The 21,350-nt window shown below is 39.1% G+C and overlaps 1 protein-coding gene across 1 annotated transcript; it reads left to right on the top strand.

Annotated features, from left to right (window-relative positions):
• The first annotated feature begins 3,539 nt into the window (after positions 1-3,539).
• LOC119738088 (fibrinogen C domain-containing protein 1-like) lies at positions 3,540-4,394 on the top strand. Its single transcript, XM_038212822.1, has one exon. It carries the CDS (start codon positions 3,540-3,542, stop codon positions 4,392-4,394), a length of 855 nt encoding a protein of 284 aa, XP_038068750.1.
• The last annotated feature ends 16,956 nt before the right edge of the window (positions 4,395-21,350 follow it).

Here is a 21,350-nt window from a genome sequence, read left to right on the forward strand (position 1 = left end):
GCTTGCAAGACCATGCGGAATGTGTTACATAACACATTCTTGGATGTCCCTCACTGTGTTATTAATAGGCTTGGTAATACAGCCCGAGGAAAAGTAAGCTCAGCGGACACATCACATCAGCATGTATCGTGCTCATGTAACGTGCACTGTAACGTGCTCAACGGTCCGTCGAATCCACCCGGAGAAGCTAGCACGCCGGAGAAGTGAGACCGTGACACCGCACCTACGGAGGGCGTGCGCGCTAGCGATAGGTTGAGTATTACTACGCGCGCCTTTTCTGCTTTCTTGCAGAAACATAGATCGGTTGATAAGCATCTGAACGTTAATTTCATATTGATAATCATTGATGAAGGGTGGAAAAATCTAAAAATGTATACCCTGTGGGCTGAATTCATTATAATAACATCAATATAACAACTTATGCGTGCAAAACCAGGGGGGACAGAATTAACTGGAGGGGACAGAATTACCTGGAGGGGGACAGAATTAACGGGACAGGGGGGACACTTTTACCTAGGTAATTCTGTCCCCCCGGACACTTTTACCGGGGGACAGAATTACCGTCCACACCCCCTCTACAAAAAAATCCTGGCGACGCCCATGCCTATCACTTGTTGTCTTTATTCCTTACTCCTTTACTTATGCTTTTCCAAGTAAATATTTGCTTCGAAGGTTGGTTTAATCAAAACGTCATGAAACATCCTTTGAAATAGTAGGCTATAATTGTAAATAGGCATGTAAAAAAAAATCTTCTAGCTTTTAATGAAAAGTAGTTATCAGGATCATTGTACCTTAGACATTCTAGAATTACAGCTACAGCAGTTTTATTTTTAATATTAAAGAAGAAGGCAGCCATTATTTTACACCAAATCTGCAATTACAAAAAGCAACAACAAAACGTAGCTCGAGAATGGTATCAAAACACTCGAAGTTGAATTGAACTTGTTTGTGAACGATAGAGAAGGCAGCAAAAATCGATCGCGCTCGGTCTGATAAAATTATGGTTACGGTTGAACCAACGAAACCGTAGAACAGCCCAGGAACAGAAATTAAAGCCAAGCGTCTACTTTAATTAAGAGTTACCGTGGACATAATGAGCGAAGGCGGCGGTCCACCAACCTATTATCTTCGTATGAAAGACTTGTTACGGAGAAGCAGTGATTTTGGTAAACACTCTTTCTGAAAACATTTAGCAGTCTTACATGTGAGTTTTGCTTAATTGTATTACATCTGTTTCGACGATCATACCAGTCTCACTGAAACAGTCTTAAGAACCAACTTTTGAATGAGACGAGCCCCTTACCACTATAGGCGAGCGCGGACATCCGGGATTTTCTGTTTTACTTTGCATCTTATGCACCCAGACGTATGTTCTTGAAACTCAATGATTCTTGAGTCTGGGGTGCTGAATGGTATCACACAGCAACCGATCAAAACTGGTGTGCACACGGATAGATGTTTGACGGCTGACGTAGTCCCCGACATTTATAAGAAGAACTGTGTTAACATCTCTAAATTCGTTAATTGATGAACTCGCACGTAGTATCTACCATCAGTGTTTAATCGCTGAATAGCCAACACTGCAAGACCGATCAGTTTTAAACATAAGACAGGTCTTAAACATAATGTAAGATACCAGCCAAGCGCATATTTTTTCCCTTCTTATAAAATGCCTGAATGAATGCCCGTCATTATTATTCTAATTGGTTGGCCGTTGATCACGTGTCGTTGAAATACTCGTCCCAAAGCAGGGCGCGGCCGCACAAATAGAGCTTCCATCGCACGGTGGCGCTGTCACACAGCTCTGATAGCTCTGATGCTGTACATTCATTGTACCAGTTTACAGATTACCAACCCAATGACGAGGATCCATTTAGGAGTTGTCTAAACAAATAATGAAAGTTCTTCATTCGTGCAATGATATGATAATTTCACTCGGTGACAGATGGAATATTCTATTCCTCTCGGCATCGCCTCGTGAAATGGAACATTCCATTTGTCACATAATGAATTTGTTTTTACCATTGAACTAATAAACATTCATTATTTGTATGTGCTAGGCCTATCAACAGGGCGTCGCGATGGGGGGGGGAGGTCAATGGGGCGCTTGCCCCCCCCCCCCCCTCCCCCCGGAAGAACAAAAAAAAAGGGGGGGGGGAAAGAAAGAAATAGAGACACGACGACATATTGCTGTAATTTAATGGGGTGGGGTGGGGGTGGGGGGAAATGTCCCTGCCCCCCCCCCTCCCCCTCGAAAAATGATGAATCGAATATATGCTAGAAAAGTACAGGGATTTCGGGGGAAAATGTGCTTGGCCCCCTCTACAAAAAATTCTAGCGACGCCCATGCCTATCACTTGTTGGCTTTATTTCTGACTCCTTTACTTATGCTACTCCTAGTAAATATTTGCTTCACAGTTTGGTTTTACAAAAACTCCATGAAACATCCTTTGAAATAATAGGCTATATTTGTAAATAGGCACGTAAAAAATATCTTCTAGCTTTTAATGAAAAGTATTTATCAGAATCATTGTACCTTTTGACATTCTAGAATTACAGCTACAGCAGTTTTATTTTTAATATTAAAGAAGAAGGCAGCCATTATTTTACACCAAATCTGCAAGACCAAAATATTGTGCATTATTGCCTAGCAGCATGATACAAAAAGCAACAACAAAACGTAGATGGAGAATGGTATCAAAACACTAGCAGTTGAATTGAGCATGTTTGTGAACGATAGAGAAGGCAGCAAAAATCGATCGTACGCGGTCTGGTAAAATTATGGTTACGTTTGGGCCAATGAAACCGTAGAACAGCCCTGGAACAAAAATGAAAGCCAAGCGTCTACTTTAATTAAGAGTTACCGTGGACATAATAAGCGAAGGCGGCGGTCCACCAACCTATTATCTTCGTATAAAAGACTTGTTACCAAGAAGCAGTGATTTTGGTAAACACTCTTTTCTGAAAACATTTGGCAGTCTTACATGTGAGTTTTGCTTAATTGTATTACATCTGTTTCGACGATCATACCAGTCACCAGTCACACTTTAACAGTCTTAAGAACCAACTTTTGAATAAGACGAGCCCCTTATTACTATAGGCGAGCGCGGACATCCGAAATTTTCTGTTTTACATTGCATCTTCTGCACTCAGACGTTTGTTCTTGAAACTCAATGATTCTTGAGTCTGGGGTGCCGAATGGTATCACACAGCAACCGATAAAAACTGGTGTGCACACACCAGAACTGTGTTAACATCTCTAAATTCGTTAATTGTTGAACTCGCACGTGGTATCTACCATCAGTGTTCAATCGCTGAATAGCCAACACTACAAGACCGATCACAACAAAAACATGGAAAATCAAATCACTGTTTTTGAATTTTTTTCTTATGTCATATCATTGGGAGCGTTAACGGCCGTTGCCTTCAGATTTGAACATTCATGTGCTGTCGGCCTTGAAACTCGCACGTTTTACGCTGCAGAAAATCGCGCCCTAAGAGGCTTTACACACCTGAACAAAACTGCGCGATCTGCCATCATGTGCGGACGGGAATGCAGCATGGATATGCACTGCATGTCTTTTAACTTTGACGAAGGCACTAACCTGTGCGAGATAAACCAGGCTACAAGGAATGAGCATCCTGGAAACTTCAGTGCAACTCTGGGGAGTTTGTACTATGATGGAGATGAGGAGACACCTCTCTACTCACTGAGTGATTGCTGCTTGAATCGCTACAGAAGTTGCAAGATGCTCTTAGATGCCGGGTGTCGTTCAAGCGGTGTCTACACTATCAACCCAGAGGGATTCGGTAATGGCGGTCTTCGCGTCTACTGTGACATGGAAACCGACGGCGGGGGATGGATCGTGTTTCAGAGGCGACAAGATGGCAGCTTGGACTTTTGGCGTAACTGGGCCGCCTACCAGTCTGGCTTTGGCAATCTGTCCGGGGAGTTCTGGTTGGGCAACGACAACTTGGCGACTCTGACGGCTGATGATTCACAAGGAACATGGGAGCTACGAGTGGATCTGGAGGACTGGGATAACAAAACAGCATGGGCAAGGTACACAGATTTCAAGCTCTCCCTGGGTAAGTATAATCTGAGCTACGATAAGTACGATTCCAAGAGCACTGCAGGTGACTCTCTGGAGTACAGCAAGGGGTTCCCCTTTTCAGCTTTGGACGCGGATAATGACAACTGGCCATACAACTGCGCGCGTTATCACAGAGGGGCCTGGTGGTTCAACTCCTGTTTTATGTCTCACCTTAACGGTCAATATTATCCCAGTCAGCATGCTAATGACGACATGGGTATTTCATGGTACACATGGCACCTCTTTCCTTATTCCCTGAAAACATGCGGCATGAAAATACGAGAAACGGGCCTCAATTAATCTCTCGGATTTCCGCCCATTTCCCTCCTCAAATAACATGAATAACGTTTTTTAAAGACAATTACCGAATGGTATAACTTGAGTTTAAAAAACACATGTACAAAGACCTAGCTAGATTTGATTGCAAAAAAAGGTCAAACTTGTACCGAGCTGACTACAGTTTGGGTCAGCCGGGTGCATACTTGGACTGTTATAGTCAAAGTTAACTAGGCCTAGATTTTTTTTTTTTTTTTTGGCAATTTTTCATTGTCAAAAAGTTGCATCATGCGTAAACATCTAATATAGGTTTTCCCGGCTGGTTTAAAACATTTTTATTCAAAGTCACCAAGTTGAACACTAACATTCAATTTCGTCCTTGAAAAAAAAATACGCTTTTACCAAAACGTATTTAGTAATTTATCACTCCATTTCAAAGTTTGGTCACCCTCTTTAGTCACCGGGTCCAGAATATTCGTCATTAATAATGATCAAATTCGTCGAGGCTGTTGCAGAATGGCAGCAGTCAGAGTTCAAAGTCGTCTTTTATCAATCAAATTAAAAGTCGTATAAAGTAAATTCGTCTGGTGTGTTTCGAAGAATTTTCCTTGTATCCCCAAGCACAATACATTTTCGCACATTTCAGAAGAAATAAGGAAAGAAAGACTTATTGTTATTTGAGGCCTATATGTCCCTGGAGATATCACTACAAAGCATAATGATAATTATGTTAAACTTGTGTGGCATTAGACGTTTTTGATTTCTGAACCACACGATTCGGCGTCGACGAGACGAAATCGAATACTCCGGGTCGAAAACTTTTATTTATTTATTTATTTATTATCCACATCCAACAGCAGAACAAACTGCCAATTACAGGACTGGTTAAAAAATATTATACAATTAAAAAAAAAAAAATATATATATATATATATATATATATATATACACATATATGATCAAAAAGAAACATTATAAAAAATATATATTGATGATATAAAAACAAACTAAAAACAAATTATATGTATATAGGGATGAAACGAGCACTGTGAATTATGTGATAGGAGATGATTTCATTGGATATATGCATATATAGATATATAAAATGCTAAAAAGTAATGGATAAAAAAAAAAAATTAAAAAAAATTAAAAAATTTAAAAAAAACCAGAAGACACAACGCACATATACTTGAGACAAACACAAAGACAACAACAAAACAAACAAAACAAAATAACAAAAAGAAGAGAAAAAAAGGAGAGTAAAACAAAACAACAAACGTAACTAAACAAAACAAAAACAAGACAAGACAAGGAAAACAAAGTAAAACAAAAACAAACAGAGCAAGACAGAACAAAACAAAACAAAAATCCAAACCAAGCAGAACAGAACAAAACTGACCAAAGGAAAACAGAACAAAAAAGTAAGAAAAAAATACACTATCTAAGAAAAAACAAGATAGCAAGAGTGTATTCATTGTTTGACTTTGTTTGAACTGAATTCGAAATTGTCTGACAAAAGACGAAATGAAACATTGGAAGTGCATCAATGTTGCTGGACGGATTTGACTATAAGATCTGCGAATCCGAATAAAAAATGTGTTTGAGCAGCATGAAAACCCATTATAAGCAATTAGATACGTAAAATAAATCTCATGGAAAATATTATTTAAGCAAACTACGAACGAAGAACAACATGTCTTTAAAGTTAGATAAAAGAGCATTTTGTGTCTGGATGTACATTTTCTCAACGAGTACTTTACTTTCTATATTTGAAAATGCGATGAAAAAAGAATTTGTATGAATCTTTTGAAGTCTTAATTGACAATTTAGTAGATTGATTATCATTTTAGGCGGAATTATCCGCAAGTAAGACTTCTTTTAGTACATTGCATTCAATTATTCCAGCTTTTAACATTCCAAAATTCGAAAGGTATTGATCAAGTCTTACATTAATTCATGGCCGCCATTTGGGTTTTGCATGCGCCTGCGCTTGTCCAAATTACATATTTTAGAGTAGTAGATAGGTTGATAATTATTAGATGTACAAGATGAAATTTGAGCTAGAACTTCTCAAAGAATCTCTCCAATCATGAAAGTGGGGCATGAACAAACAACAAAACCACGCAATTTCTGCAATTCAAACATGTAACATCTGTTTTTTATTGATTTTTTTAATCACCTCCTCAATGCCACAAACAGTTTTTGGATTATTTGATTGAAAAATATGTTATTCGGATATGCTGCGAATGATCGAGTATAGCAAAGCCCTGTCAGCTTTGACTCGTAATGATTTGCTGTCGGTCGATCGTTATTCATGTTGAATTGACTTAAACGTGGTTTTGCAGTTTGAATCATTATTTGTTTATAGTGATTGTGTATTCTATCACTCACTGAAAGCGGAAAACAAAATATTTTGAGTGAAAAAAATACTGGAATGTAAAAGTGAAAACCTGAAATTGAAAAAGACATTTGGGAAGTGAAAACTCTATTGGATCGATGGTACAGTTTAAACATATTTCTCTACTTTCAGTGAAATATTACTCTTTTTGTGAGTAGCAATAAAAAATAATCGTTGATATTCAACTTTGATATTTATCGCTTAATGCACTACACTCTGCGATAATCGCTAAAAGGTAAAAAAGGTAAAATTTACCTCTTTTACAACTTGTTCCTAGACTAGTTGATACTCGGTAACTGCGACTAGTCTAGGCACAAGTATAAAGATCAGACATTACTGGCAATCGGACTTAAGTCTTTTCGAGTTATAAAAATGTAGTCCTCATTAAACGTGTACTTTTGTTATGTATGTTAATTTACAAAGGTATATAAATACGGGGAGCTATATGTTAAACTACAAATGAATGGTTGTATGAAATTTCGATTCTCCGCTTATATTTTGCCACTAGATACGATTGTCAGATTGTTTGCTTAGTGGATTGCACTTTATTCCCTCAGAAATTAGCTTTGATTACACAATTTTTGCAATATTTGATTGAAAAATGCTATTCGGATATTCTGTGAATGATCAAGCATTTGAATATCGGTATATTCGATTCACATTTTGATTCTATATCTATTTGTAAATATTAGACTTGTAATGCTTTGTAGTCGGTCGATCGTTATTGATGTTGAATTGAAATAATTGTGGTCTTGAATTTCGAATCATTTTTTTCTAAAGAGTGATTGTGTTTTCTATCACTCACTGAAAGGGGGAAGCAAAATATTTTAAGCAAAACAAATACCGGAATGTAAAAATGAAAACCTGAGTTCGGACAAAGACATTACTTCAGCGTAAACTCCATCGGGTTGATGGTAAATTTGAAACATCTTTCTTAGTCAGGTGGCTTAGATCTAATTTTCGTCAAGATCGTGACCGACTGGTCCAAAGCACCAAACTTGGCAGATAGATTCTTACAGACCTAGAGAAGATATTTAGAAGGGGTGACACCTGAAATTCTTTTGGGAAGGGTGCCTAATTTGCATAAATCGTTAATCCCTGTCGTGTAATATATTTATTCCCATATTTGGGTATATTTTTATTTTTTTATTTTTTGAAAAGTGTATTTTGGGGATTCTACTTACATATCCTTACTTAAATAACATTTTCCAAAGCATATAAGTGACTGAATAATTATGAGGACATAGTAACGATCCAAAATGGCTACTATTATGCCCTAAAATTGCGCGCATTTACCTTGTCTCCAGATATCATCAATTAGTCTTGCCAAACATCAGCATTGATGAACTTCAAATTCACCAAGTAGCTTACTGGTACAGTTACCATATTAAAACCTTATGCAAAATCATGTGAACAATGATAACATTGTGATATTTAGCCCAGAAAACAAAAACTGGGAAAAACGAGGTGTCCATAAATTGGGCTAACAAGTAGGTGAAGGGTTCCCTAACAAGGAACACTGTAACAAGTTCAAGGAAATTCCCAAAATTATGGTTGAGAAAACGTTTTGGCGTAGACAAAATGATTGTAAACAACAATAATCTCTTTTTTAGGGGGATTTCGTTGAACTTGTTCAAGTCCCCACGTTACCCTTCCCGTACTAGCCCAATTTACGGACACCACATTTTCTCCCCTTTTTTTGGTCTTTTGGGCTAAACATTAAGATGTTATCAATTTTCACTTGATTTCCCACTTATTTTTGTTAGGGTAACTATGCCAGTAAGTAACTTTGTGAAGCTCATCAATTTGAAGCTCATCAATACTCACGTTTGGCGAGACTAGTTGATTATATCTGAAGAAAAGGTAAATGCGCGTAACTTTAGGGTAAAATAGTAGCAATTTTGGTTCTTTACTATGTCCTCCTAATTATTCAGTCACTTATATGTTTTACAAAATGTTATTGAGGTAAGAATATGCAAGTAGAATCACCAAAATACACTTTTCAAAAAAATAAAAAAATAGAAATATACCCAAATATGGGAATAAATATATTACACGGCAGGGATTAACGATTTATGCAAATTAGGCACCCTTCCCAAAAGAATTTCAGGTGTCACCCCTTTTAAATATCTTCTCTAGGGCTATAAGAATCTATCTGCCAAGTTTGGTGCTTTGGACCAGTCGGTCACGATTCCGACCATATGCCACCTGACTATCTCTGCTTTTAGTGAAATGGATTGAATTCTAACTATTTGGGAATAAAAGTAGCAATAAACACCAATCGTTGATATTTAACTATGATGTTTATCTCTATAATTAATGCACTACAATGTCGATACTCGGTAACAGACATTACCGGCAATCGGACGAACTGCTTTTGAGTTATCAAATTTAGTCAACGTTGATCGAAGTGTAAATATTTGAATTTCGTTTGTGTGTATTACTTCAGAAATGGGAAGCTATGTTGAAATACAAATGAATGGTTGTGTGTATGTTTCGATTATCCGAGTTTATTTTGCCACTAGAAAAGATTGTCAGATTGTTTGCTTGGTAGATTGCACTGTATTCCTTCAGAGATTAACTTAATCACTTTGAATATTAATCAGCTTCTTAAAAATTCGAAATGTGTGGATCAAGTTTTACATGCTCCCGCCAGCTTTATTAATGACCGCCATTCGGGTTTTGCATGCACCTGTGCTTGTCGAAATTACATATTTCCGAGTAGTGGATACGTTGATAGTTGACAGATGTTAAGAAATTTGAGGTAATACTTCTTACAGAAGCTCTCAAATCATTAATGTGTGGCATATCGACAAACATAAAACCACGCAACTTCTACAATTCAAATAAATGACATCATTGCTTTTCATCACCTCCTCAAGGCCACACACAAGTTTTGAATATTTGAATGAAAAAAATATATGCTATTCGGATATTTGGTGAATGATCGAGTATTCAAATATCGGTATATTCGGCACAGCCCTATTATGAGACAGCTTAGAGCTGTGCTTCGATTCACATTCTGATTCTCAATCTATTGTAAATATTAGACTTGTAATCCTTTGCAGTCGGTCGATCGTTATTGATGTTGCATTGACGTAATTGTGGTCTTGAATTTCGAATCATTATTTCTAAAGAGTAATTTTGTATTCTTTCACTCACTGAAAATCGGGTAACAACATTTTTGGAGTGAAAAAAATACTGGAATGTAAAAATGAGAGCCTGAGTTCTTAAAAACATCTCTCTCTACTCTCAGTGGAATGGATTGGATTCTAACTCTATGGGAATAAAAGTAGTAGTTAACAATAATCGTTGATATTTTAGCTATGATAATTATCGCTTGATTTGTTTGGCACTACACTGTGCGATGAAACTCAGAAAGGTAAAAAGTAAAACTCCTTATACCTCTTTAACGACTTGTTCCTAGACTAGTCGATGCTCGATAATTGCGACTAGTGGGCACAAGTATAAAGAGCAGACACTACCGGCAATCGGACTGACTTCTTTTGAGTTATCAAATTAAGTCCACGTTCATCGAAGTGTACATATTTGAATTTCGTTTCTGTATGTTAATTTAGAAAGGTATATAAATATTGGAAGCTTTGTTAAAATACAAATAAAAGGTTGTGGGAAATTTCTATTTTCCGATTTTATTTTGCCACTACAATAGATTGTCGGATTGTTTGCTTGGTAGATTGCACTGTATTCCTTCAGAGATTAACTTAATTACTTTTAATATTAATCAGCTTGTTAAATACTATTTTACCCTTTTGTTTTAAACTTACGCAATTAGTCTGATAACTTGTCTGATAACGTATACTTTGCAGATATATAGGTTTGCCCGGTTAGTTTAACATTTGTTTTACACGAATTCCCTATATCGATATTTTAATTTCGTCCTCGCACATCGCCAAGCTCAATTCCTCAATTTGAATTTCAGAAAGCTACCACTAGATTTCATTTAAGGTTCAGTATAATTCAAAGTTTTGGCATAACGATTCGTCCTAAATTTGTGAAATTCGTCTAATGTAGCAATCGGCGTTGAATTGAAAAAGCAAATTCGTTCTTTGTCATTCGTTTTAATGTTGTTGTCATTACATTTTGTTTCTGGTGACTTAAATTGCATACGATTAGAAAATGCGCCCAATCTTTAGACTTATGTGAAGAATAATTTTGTTCGCATTAAAACAATGATAATTTCAACATATATTTCCTTATATGTATTAATAAAAGTAGTTAGCTGTAATGTTTGAATTTTATTTTTGTGTTTCACAATCAGTAACATTACAGTCAGGAATAGACATTTCACAATCTGCACTTTACTTATGGCATGGACACTAAGCATTAAGGTCATACACCTTCGTAATGTTTCTCTTTGATTGAAATACCTTATTTCTGTTATTTTATTCATTATATCAAAGAGCAACATGACGAAAGTGTTTGATCTTAATGCTTCATTTCCATGTGCTAAGCAAAGAGCATATTGTGAAACTTCTATTCCTGATTCTAATGTTAAAATTATTGTCAAAAAGAGCAAAACTTACAGCTAACTACTTTCATTTAGAAGTAAATATTTACTATAATACTGAAGCTTAAATGAAATCTAGTGGTGTTTTTTTGACATTCAAATTGAGAATTGAGCTGGGCAATGATCGGGGACGAAATTAGAGTATCGATATATTGGGAATTTGTGTGAAACAAGTGTTAAATTAACCGGGAAAACCTTTATTATAAGAATTTGCGAATCTTTGGGAATACAAGTAGCAATAAACAATGATCGTTGATATTAAACAATGAGATTTATCGCTTAATGCACTGCACTGTACGATCAAACTCTGAAGGGTAAAAAGGAAAAATCGTTTACCTCTTTAACGACTTGTTCCTAGACTAGTCGTTTCTCGGTTAGAGCGACTAGTCTAGGCACAAGTATAAAGAGGAGACATTACCAGCAGTCGGACTAACGGCTTTTGAGTGATCAAATTTAGTCCACGTTGATCGAAGTGTAAATATTTGAATTTGATTTATCTAAATTAATTTAGAAAGATAGTCATATCAACCTGGGAAGCTATGTTTAAATACAAATTAATGGTTGAGTGAATTTTCAATTCTCCGATTGTATTTTGCCACGTCGAATAAATTGCCAAACTGTTTGCTTAGTGAACAAATCACTAGATTTCACTGTATTTCTTGAAAATTTATTTATAGGTCACTGTCACTCGATATTGTCATGAGTATTGATGTGCTATTAATCAGAAACTCTGCAGTGCCATGTACACTCCACAATGTCACGAAAATGGTGTGGTTATGTTATTGTCACTCGATATTGACATGAATATTGATATGTTATTAAAACTCATCAACCCGGTACGTTAGTGACTTCGTCATACAAGCGAGCGCACCAACGAGATATGAGCCTTATTCACGAGTCGGCCATAATGGATTGAGAGTGAGGTAAAATCTTTATTTTTGGAACTTGTGAAGAGAAATGGGAGCAACTTAATTACTAATTAATTCCAGTCAGCTTCCCTTATGTTCCCTAATGTTTAAAGCCAGATTAAAAAAAAAATGACAGTAAAATAAGCCTGCATACATTGTCTTGCGCCATCCCATTCAACAGTTAACAATTAAAGATATAGTCTATCATTTGTAATTTGTGCATTTTGTTCGTTTGAAGCAACAAAAGTGTTCAACTAACCTGATGAAGTTTCAGTACAGCTTCAGCTGTATATTCCGAGAAAAACACCATTCTAGGATCTCAATTTCAAATCAAAAGTTGCTGAATCATGTTTTGAATTATTTTGAATTGCAGCTATACGCGATGTCGCGCACTGATCCGACCACTGATCTCTATATAAAGACTGGATAGCTAATAAAGAGCCGCACAATGTACGAATTCGACGCCATATTGGTGAGACCGGCTGGTGATCTATAAAGGACAAGTTGCCGTCTTTATAGACAGCTTGATTTCTTTTGTAACGTCGCGGCTCACTTGACTTATATTTTGGCCACCACCACTGACCAACTGACCAAGGTTCACTACAATTTTTCTAACGTAGTGGTTACTTTTATAATGCCGCAAATCACTTTTTCGGCGTTTTTGAAATAATAATCACTACGAAAATGTGTTCCTTTTAGAACATCATAATACGTGTACGTGACCAAAATGCGCGTCAACTGTTGATACAACGCGCGCGTATATACGCGTAGAACGTTCGTATTATACGCGGCCACCTTCGTGAGACCGGGGGCGAATTGGTCAATATGCAAAGTCTACTGTGTGAATGTTGTATGCATATCCGCTATCCAGTCTTTATATAGAGATCAGTGGATCCGACGAATTATAGCAACCGCGCGCGCCTAGCCTGTGCGTCGAGCCAATGCTTGCGCGCGCTGCGCCGAATAACAAAACGAACTACTACTTTAAAATTTCCTACGGTGCATCTTAAGACGCACCGTTGGAAAGGCCTTCTTTCATTGATTACTTCAAAATGATAGCTTGCCAGAAAGATTAATTTCACAGGGAGTTTAGTCCACTTACTATCTTTCAACCAAGTATGTTTTTCAACAATAATACGCCAGTTACTTTTTCGGATGGCTGCAAATGATGGACTATAGCTCAATAATGAAATACATTCAGGGAACTCGAAAAAAAATGGCCAACTCGTGAATACGGCCCATAGCGCCCATTGGATAAACACTCAAGTTGCGTTCATTTCCGGTTCCAATGCCCCATAGCTGCTTAACGAGCAGTGGGCGTGGTTTAAACTGACGTGACGTCAAACATACAAACCGGATACAGAGCGTGCACGATGAGAATGCCACAAGTTGATGAGGAAAACGTACACATCAGGCGTACATGTATTGAATCAAGATCAAAATTAATGTTTTTTAGACCACTATACAAGTCATTATTACTTTTTGGTTTTATATCTTGCTTCCTTTACTCAGGCTTTATTTCAGTAATTGTTTTGCTTTACAGCCTTAAGTTTATCACAAAAAAAACATGAAATACCCTTCAAATAATAAGACTGAAAACAAGTGTAGCCTAATGGGCAAAGGCGCAACATTACATTTTATTTAAAAGAACGAAAAAAAAACCCGCGAAATTTTCTGATTTGTTTTCTTTTTCTGAAAATCTTTGGTTCTGGCGATCCTGAAGCATTAATTCATTAGCAATATCATATTTACTGTAGGCCGACTCTTGACATTGCAGAATCGACACTACAGCTGTTGCCATTCTTTAAATACAAAGTACCTCAATAAAACCGAAACCTATCAGCTCCCTCTTTTTCACAGCATTTAGCAAACAATACCTCGCAATTATCGATACATATTTAAAGAGTACAACTTATTTGCTTTGCAACAACGAAAAAATATATCTCCCATCGGGTAAATATTGATTGAGCTATGGCCATTTAAAAAAGTGCCGATTTTTTTTCAGTCTGTCCACGGTCTCAATTGTCATTTGTCAGGAATGGAATGGATTTGGGGTGAGGGTAGTTTTAATTCCTTTAATGTTTTAATAATTTTTTTATCTCTATCTGGGTTTTTTTTTTTGGGGGGGGAGGGGTTTGCTGCTTATTTATGAAACAATGGTCATCTATCCCTTTCGGTATTGGTCCAGAAAAGGACTGTTTGTTTAACTTCTTAGATGTTTACTGTGCTGCTCTGCTCTGTCTCTGCCCTCTTGGTAGCCTTTTTCACGAATGCAAGTTTCGGCCCGTGTTCTTATTGTGGCAGTCAAACAATCAGTCGCTGTGGACAAAACGAAAAAGCGGCGCTTATTAACTCAATAAAGATTCACCCGCTTGGAATAGCTATAGATATTAGCGGTATAATTTTTAAGCGTTGAAAAGGGGGGTTCGTGTTTTTATTTTATTAATAAAAGACGTACATACTGACCGGAACGTCGAGTTTATACCTCTGGTTCTTTTTCAGAACCATTCTCTTAGTTGAGAAATTATTCTCACATGGTGTTTCCACAAACCTTTCATTATTTAGTCTCCACTATGCAAAGCCTCAAATGTTACTTAAAAGACGTGCGTTGTATCAAAGACAGGTTTAATCGAGCATAAGGTTGATGGGTGAGAGTAAAGACGGCTATTTACGGTGGCCCACAACTGTCACGGCAAAAGCAAAAGCGCCACGGCAAGCGCAAAAGCGCCGCGGCAAGCGCAACAGCGCCGCGGCAAGCGCAACAGCGCCACGGCAAGCGCAAAAGCGCCACGGCAAAAGAAAAAGCGCCACGGCAAAACAAAAAGCGCCGCGGCAAAAGAAAAAGCGCCACGGCAAAACAAAAAGCGCCGCGGCAAGCGCAAAAGCGTCACGGCAAGCGCAAAAGCGCCACGGCAAGCGCAAAAGCGCCACGGCGAAAGCAAAAGCGCCACGGCGAAAGCAAAAGCGCCACGGCGAAAGCAAACTAGCGCCACGGGTTTATTGGGAAGGGGCGTAATCATACATGCCGCTACTACACCAAAAATAAAATGGGAAGGAGAATGGCCGCCACCAGGAATTCTTATTAAGCACAGAATTTAATTCTTTGAGAAGTGATTTTATGGCTGAGAAAATAGCAAGGAAAACCGGTCAGTGAAGCAACGTTCAGGGACTGATAAATCCAAGATTATTCCAAGAGAGTTCCTGCCGTGAATCAGAGTTTATAAAGGAGAGGGAAAGTAGGACTCGCTATATCAGCACCATCAGAGCCGTTCCTCATTTCTTTACATTTCGTGGGATGCAAACAATTACGAGGACGGGAGGCTCTATGAGCTGATGCATTTTTGAAGACATTTTTTCCCCTTCCAACTAGCATGCAGAGAAGAGTTCCGTTAATTTAAGCCTTTTTTTCACAGGTGTGTATACCAGTGTAGGCATGCAAGTGAGCTGCCCAGAGTGTATGAGTTAATTTTTTTTCTTTTTCAGTATATCATACACATCTAGGAAGTCGATTAAAGCTCTCCTGCAGGGCTGCGGCAGTGGGTGGGTAAGGCTTGTCAACACGTAACTCGCCCGCGGGCCCATTAGGTTAGAAATTCCCAGAGAGCGGGAATTTCAAAACTCTTCGCTGAACGTTGCTTGCACTGACCGGTTTTCCTTGCTATTTTCTCAGCCATAAAATCACTTCTCAATTCATGGTGGCGGCCATACTCCTTTCCATTTAATTTTAGATGTAGTGGCGGCATGTATGATTACGCCCCTTCCCAATAAACATGACTGAGTTGAAGATAACTCACAAATCGAGAAATGGATCGTTCTATTAGACAGTTGCAACGCTTTCGACAGAGGAGGTTAGGTGGTGGATTTCATGTAAGGAACGTAACACAGGCGAAGACTTTGGATATAGAATAAGAAAGAAATAAATTAACTTAAAAAGGGGGGGGGTAAGGGAGAGACACTAAACAAAGGAGAAGTGTTATCGTTGAGATGCACAGTTCTAAGCTCTTCTATGAAAATTTGGTGGCTCTGAAAAGAGCCGTTTGCTTTGTTTCGAGTGAATACGGAACTCTTTGATGCCGGAAACAAGCCCTCTTTTTGCCCTGCAGGCTGATTCTGCGAGGATGTGGAAGACTGTCCACAGGGCAACTCATCATCGCTATCGCTAAGCATCATGAGGTCTTGTTCGGCTTCTTGGTTTCTTGAGCCGGGGGTGGGTGGGCCAATGAGTTCTAGGTTCTGAGTTAATTTCTTTCTTTCTTATTCTATATCCAAACTCTGGGCAGCTCAATTGTGTGCCTACACTGGTATACACACCGGTGAACTCATGGGCGTCGCCAGGATTTTTTTCTAGAGGGGGCAAAACATATTTTTCCCAAAAAATTGTTGTATTTCTGAACAAATTCTCGATTTCTCAGTTTTAAACGGGGGCAGGGACATTTTGCTCCCCCCCCCCCCAACTCATTCAATTTACACCACTATGACTTCGCGCCTCTTTTTCTTTTCTTTTTTTCTCTTTTTTTCCCCTTCCTTTTTTGTGTGCTATTCGGGGGGGGGGGAGCGCCCCCTTGCCCCCCTCGCGACGCCCATGGGTGAACTAAGTCTCAAATTAACGGAACTCTTCTCTGCATGCTAGTCGGAAGGAAAAAAAACTCTTCAAAACAATGCATCAGCTCACAGAGCCTCCCGTCCTCGTAATTGTTTGCATCCCACGAAATGTAAAGAAATGAGGAACGGCCCTGATGGTGCTGATAGTGAGTCCCACTCCTTTATAAACTCTGATTCACGGCAGCAACTCTCTTGGAATAATAATTATCCTACAACAAATTAATATCGACGATTTATTTCCTGACCGGTTTTCCTTGGCCTTGCTATTTTCTCAGCCATAAAATCACTTCTTAAAGAATTAAATTCTGTGCTTAATAAGAATTCCTGGTGGCGGCCATTCTCCTTCCCATTTTATTTTTGATGTTGTAGCGGCATGTTTGATTACGCCCCTTCCCAATAAACCCGTGGCGCTTTTGCTTTCGCCGTGGCGCTTTTGCTTTCGCCGTGGCGCTTTTGCGCTTGCCGTGGCGCTTTTGCGCTTGCCGTGACGCTTTTGCGCTTGCCGCGGCGCTTTTTGTTTTGCCGTGGCGCTTTTTCTTTTGCCGCGGCGCTTTTTGTTTTGCCGTGGCGCTTTTTCTTTTGCCGCGGCGCTTTTTCTTTTGCCGTGGCGCTTTTTCTTTTGCCGTGGCGCTTTTGCGCTTGCCGTGGCGCTGTTGCGCTTGCCGCGGCGCTGTTGCACTTGCCGCGGCGCTTTTGCTTTTGCCGTGACAGTTGTGGGCCACCGTAGCTATTTAATGGAAGCGTGCGGCCAATCTACCTCATTGTTCAATTCAGACTAACAGCCATGGTATAGAGTTTAATATCACGCGTCCGATTTAATTACAAGATACCGTCGACATATAAGCGTAGACCAGGGTCTGCAAGTCCATTCTCTTCGTATAGCCTTGCTGTGGAGAAGTAGTGTTTTTGGTAAACACCCCGTCTGAGAGCGGTTGGCAGTCTTACATGCGAGTTTTTGCGAAATTTGGAATAAGATTGCTACTTTAATCGCATCGTGTTTTAACACTTTAAAAAGTTCGTCTCTAAAATTGTTAAACTCTGTTAAACTCGCATATAGTATCCACTATCAATGTTTTTAATCACTGAACAGTCAACACTGGGCAACTGATCACAACAAAAGTATGGAAAAACAAATCACTGTTTCTCAAATGTTTCACATGATCTACGTCATATATATGGGGGCGTTAACGGCTGTCTTCGGATTTGAGCATTCTTTTCCTACCGGCCAAGGTGTGCGCACGTTTCACGCTGCAGAAAATGAATGTCAAAGGTACTAATGTCAAAGAATAATGAGTAAATCAATGTAAAAGGACTGAAATTGTTGTTTAAAATACCTCATAAAGCTACCTAGTATATGAAATATGACCAAAATCAATGCGAATTAAAGTCCTAAAATATGCGGCCATTTTGGATTTATGCAAATTAGGCATACTTCCACCACCTGGATTTCTTAAGACTTTTAGTATGTCATTTTAGGGATCTTATAGAAATGCACTGTCGTGAAAAAAATTCTGTTGCAATTTGTTTGAGGTTCACTCAAAAGTATTTTGCCTGTACTACGAGGCTCGAGGCTTAAAAGTCAGAACAACTCGGGACACGAAAAAAAATCAAAGCTATCGCGGAAAAAGTTGGGGGCGGATTCGGCCCCGGCCCCTTGAGGGTTAAAACGGTGAAAAAAGGGCGCTTTAATAAAACCCTGTATCGTTATAGTGTACTGTGTAAAAAGCAAATTTATTGGTCGTCATTTTATACCGAAGCTGTCACACAGAATGCAATATTGCATGCCCGCTATAACATCGTTTACAGCAACAAAATTAACGTAAGCCGTACGTTGTATCAAAGACAGGTTTAATCCAGCATAAAATTGATGGGTGCTAAATTAAAACGACGAAAATCAAGGCCAGACTGACTACAGTAAAACTGGATGACAGAACAACAGGTATTGTTCGGCATATAAACCAGCTCAATTCTGACAGCAGCCCTAGAATAGATATTCATAAATACCTCAGACAGTTTAGCTATTCCTATTGGTCGAGAGTCCGTCACGTGGCCGGTCTTAAACGGATGATAAAGACATGGCTAGCTGGTCTTAAACACTTTTCCAGTGTAACAATAAAATGTGGACTCCTAAAAATCCAGTGCCTCTTACCGTTTCATTGGTTGAACGTTCACAATCCTCACGTAGGCATGCGCAACACTACAAGCGAGTCAGAATTTCATAGTTCTAAATTCAAAACGCAACGCCCCAGGTGCGTTCTGCGTGACATCGCGCAGAACATGTTACGCGCGCGTCAATCTCCATAAAAGGGTTGTTTACATCTTACTCGCCAGCTGAACACTCCATTATTTTGCTAAAGGGATGTTTCAAAAAGCATGAAGTGAACTTGTTGAACAAAATCGGGATTTTTTGAACGAATTATTTGATATTGTTTTACGGATAAGGTATTTATGAATGGGAATAAATATGTGCTCGGTCGGTATTTATCACTCTGTTTAATACCGCTTAGAGTCTGGGTGCTGATAATTACCCTCGCCTCCGGCTCGGGTAATTATCAGCACCCAGACTCTAAGCGGTATTAAACGAGTGATAAAAACCTCCGGAGCACACATTTATTCCCTTATTAACATCACGGTCCGATTTGATTACGACTAACCGCAGATAAAAAGCGAAGACACCGCCGGGACGGACAATCAGTTCTCTTCGTAAAGCCTTGCTGTGAAGAAGTAGTGTTTTTGGACTCACAGCAACCCGACTGATTTGGTATTTGTTTGGACGATGATTACAAGTCGCTCAGCAGCAATTTTAGGGAAACAAGTTTGAAATAAGAATTGCCAATTGGACGCTAACCGTCTCTAGCTTCGTCTCTAAATTGGTTATTTTGTTTAACTCGCAATGTAGCATTAAACATCAGTGTTTAATCTCTGATAAGCCAACACTTGGCGACCGACTACAAAAATATGGAAAAACAAATCACTGTTTTTCAAATGTTTCACATTGCCTACGTCATATCTTTGGGGGCGTTAACGGCTGTCTCCGGATTTGAACATGCATGCGATACCGGCAAAGGTGCGCGCACGTTTCACGCTGCAGAAAACCGTGCCCTAAGAGGCTTTACATACCTGAACAAAACTGTGCGATCTGCCATCATCTGCGGACGGGAATGCAGCATGGATATGCACTTCATGTCTTTTAACTTTGACAAAAGCACTAAACTGTGCGAGATAAACCAGGCTACAAGGAATGAGCATCCAGGAAACTTCAGTGCAACTCTGGGGAGTTTGTACTATGATGCAGATGAGGACACACCTATCTACTCACTGAGTGATTGCTCCCTGAGTCGCAACCTTAGTTGCAAGTTGCGATTAGATGCCGGGTGTCTTTTAAGCGGTGTCTACACAATCTACCCAGAGGGATTCGACAATGGCAGTCTTCGTGTCTACTGTGACATGGAAACCGATGGCGGGGGATGGATCGTGTTCCAGAGGCGACAAGATGGCAGCGTGGTTTTTTGGCGCAACAGGGCCGAGTACCAGTCTGGTTTTGGCGATCTGTCCGGTGAGTTCTGGTTGGGCAACGACAACTTGATGACTCTGACGTCTGATAATTCACAAGGAACATGGGAGCTACGAGTGGATCTGGAGGACTGGGATAACAAGACAGCATGGGCAAGGTATACAGATTTCAAACTCTCCCCAGGTAAGTATAATCTGATCTAAGATAAGTACGATACCAAGAGCACTGCAGGTGACTCTCTGTCGTACAGCAAGGGGTTCCCCTTTACAGCCATGGGCGCGGACAATGACAACTGCCATGGAATTGCGCAGAGTATCACAGAGGGGCCTGGTGGTTCAATCCTGTCTGATGTCTCACCTTAACGGTAAATATTATACCAGTCAGCATGCTAATGAAGATTGGGGTGTTTCATGGCGTACATGGCACCCGTATCCTTATTCCCTGAAAACTTGCGCAATGAAAATACGGGAAACGGGCCTGAATTGATTTCTTGTCGTCCCACATTTCTTCTCTAACAAAAAGAAGGAGGTTTTTTTGGAAAACAATTAACAAAAGATAATATTTCAGAAAGGATGAAATACACTGTAAAACATGTATCAGATTTGATTGCAGAAAACGGTCAAAGATGCACCCAGCTGATTAGTAGGGTCAGCTAGGCGCGAGCTTTGACTGTTAATCTGTTATAAGTAATTAATATATGTTCACAAAAACATTAAAAACATTGACATATATAAAAAAAAAAAAACAATTTCACGGAATAGATTATTTCAGCAACTTACGGATTAAGTACAACTTGTCTTTAAAATAAAATAATAAAGAGCATTTTGTGTCTGAATGTACATTCTAAAACAGAATACTTTGCTTTGTAACTAAACAATGTGATTAAATAGGAATTATTTTGTATGAATCCTAATTCTTAATAACTAAGACAGTTTACCAATTCACATTGGTCGAGAGCCCATCGCGTGGCCGGTTTTAAACAGTTGATAAAGACCGGCTGGCGGGTCTTGAACACGTTTCCAGCGTCACA

The sequence above is a fragment of the Patiria miniata genome, unplaced genomic scaffold (assembly GCF_015706575.1).
Source record: "Patiria miniata isolate m_02_andy unplaced genomic scaffold, ASM1570657v1 HiC_scaffold_3, whole genome shotgun sequence".
In the NCBI taxonomy this organism is placed as follows: domain Eukaryota; kingdom Metazoa; phylum Echinodermata; class Asteroidea; order Valvatida; family Asterinidae; genus Patiria; species Patiria miniata.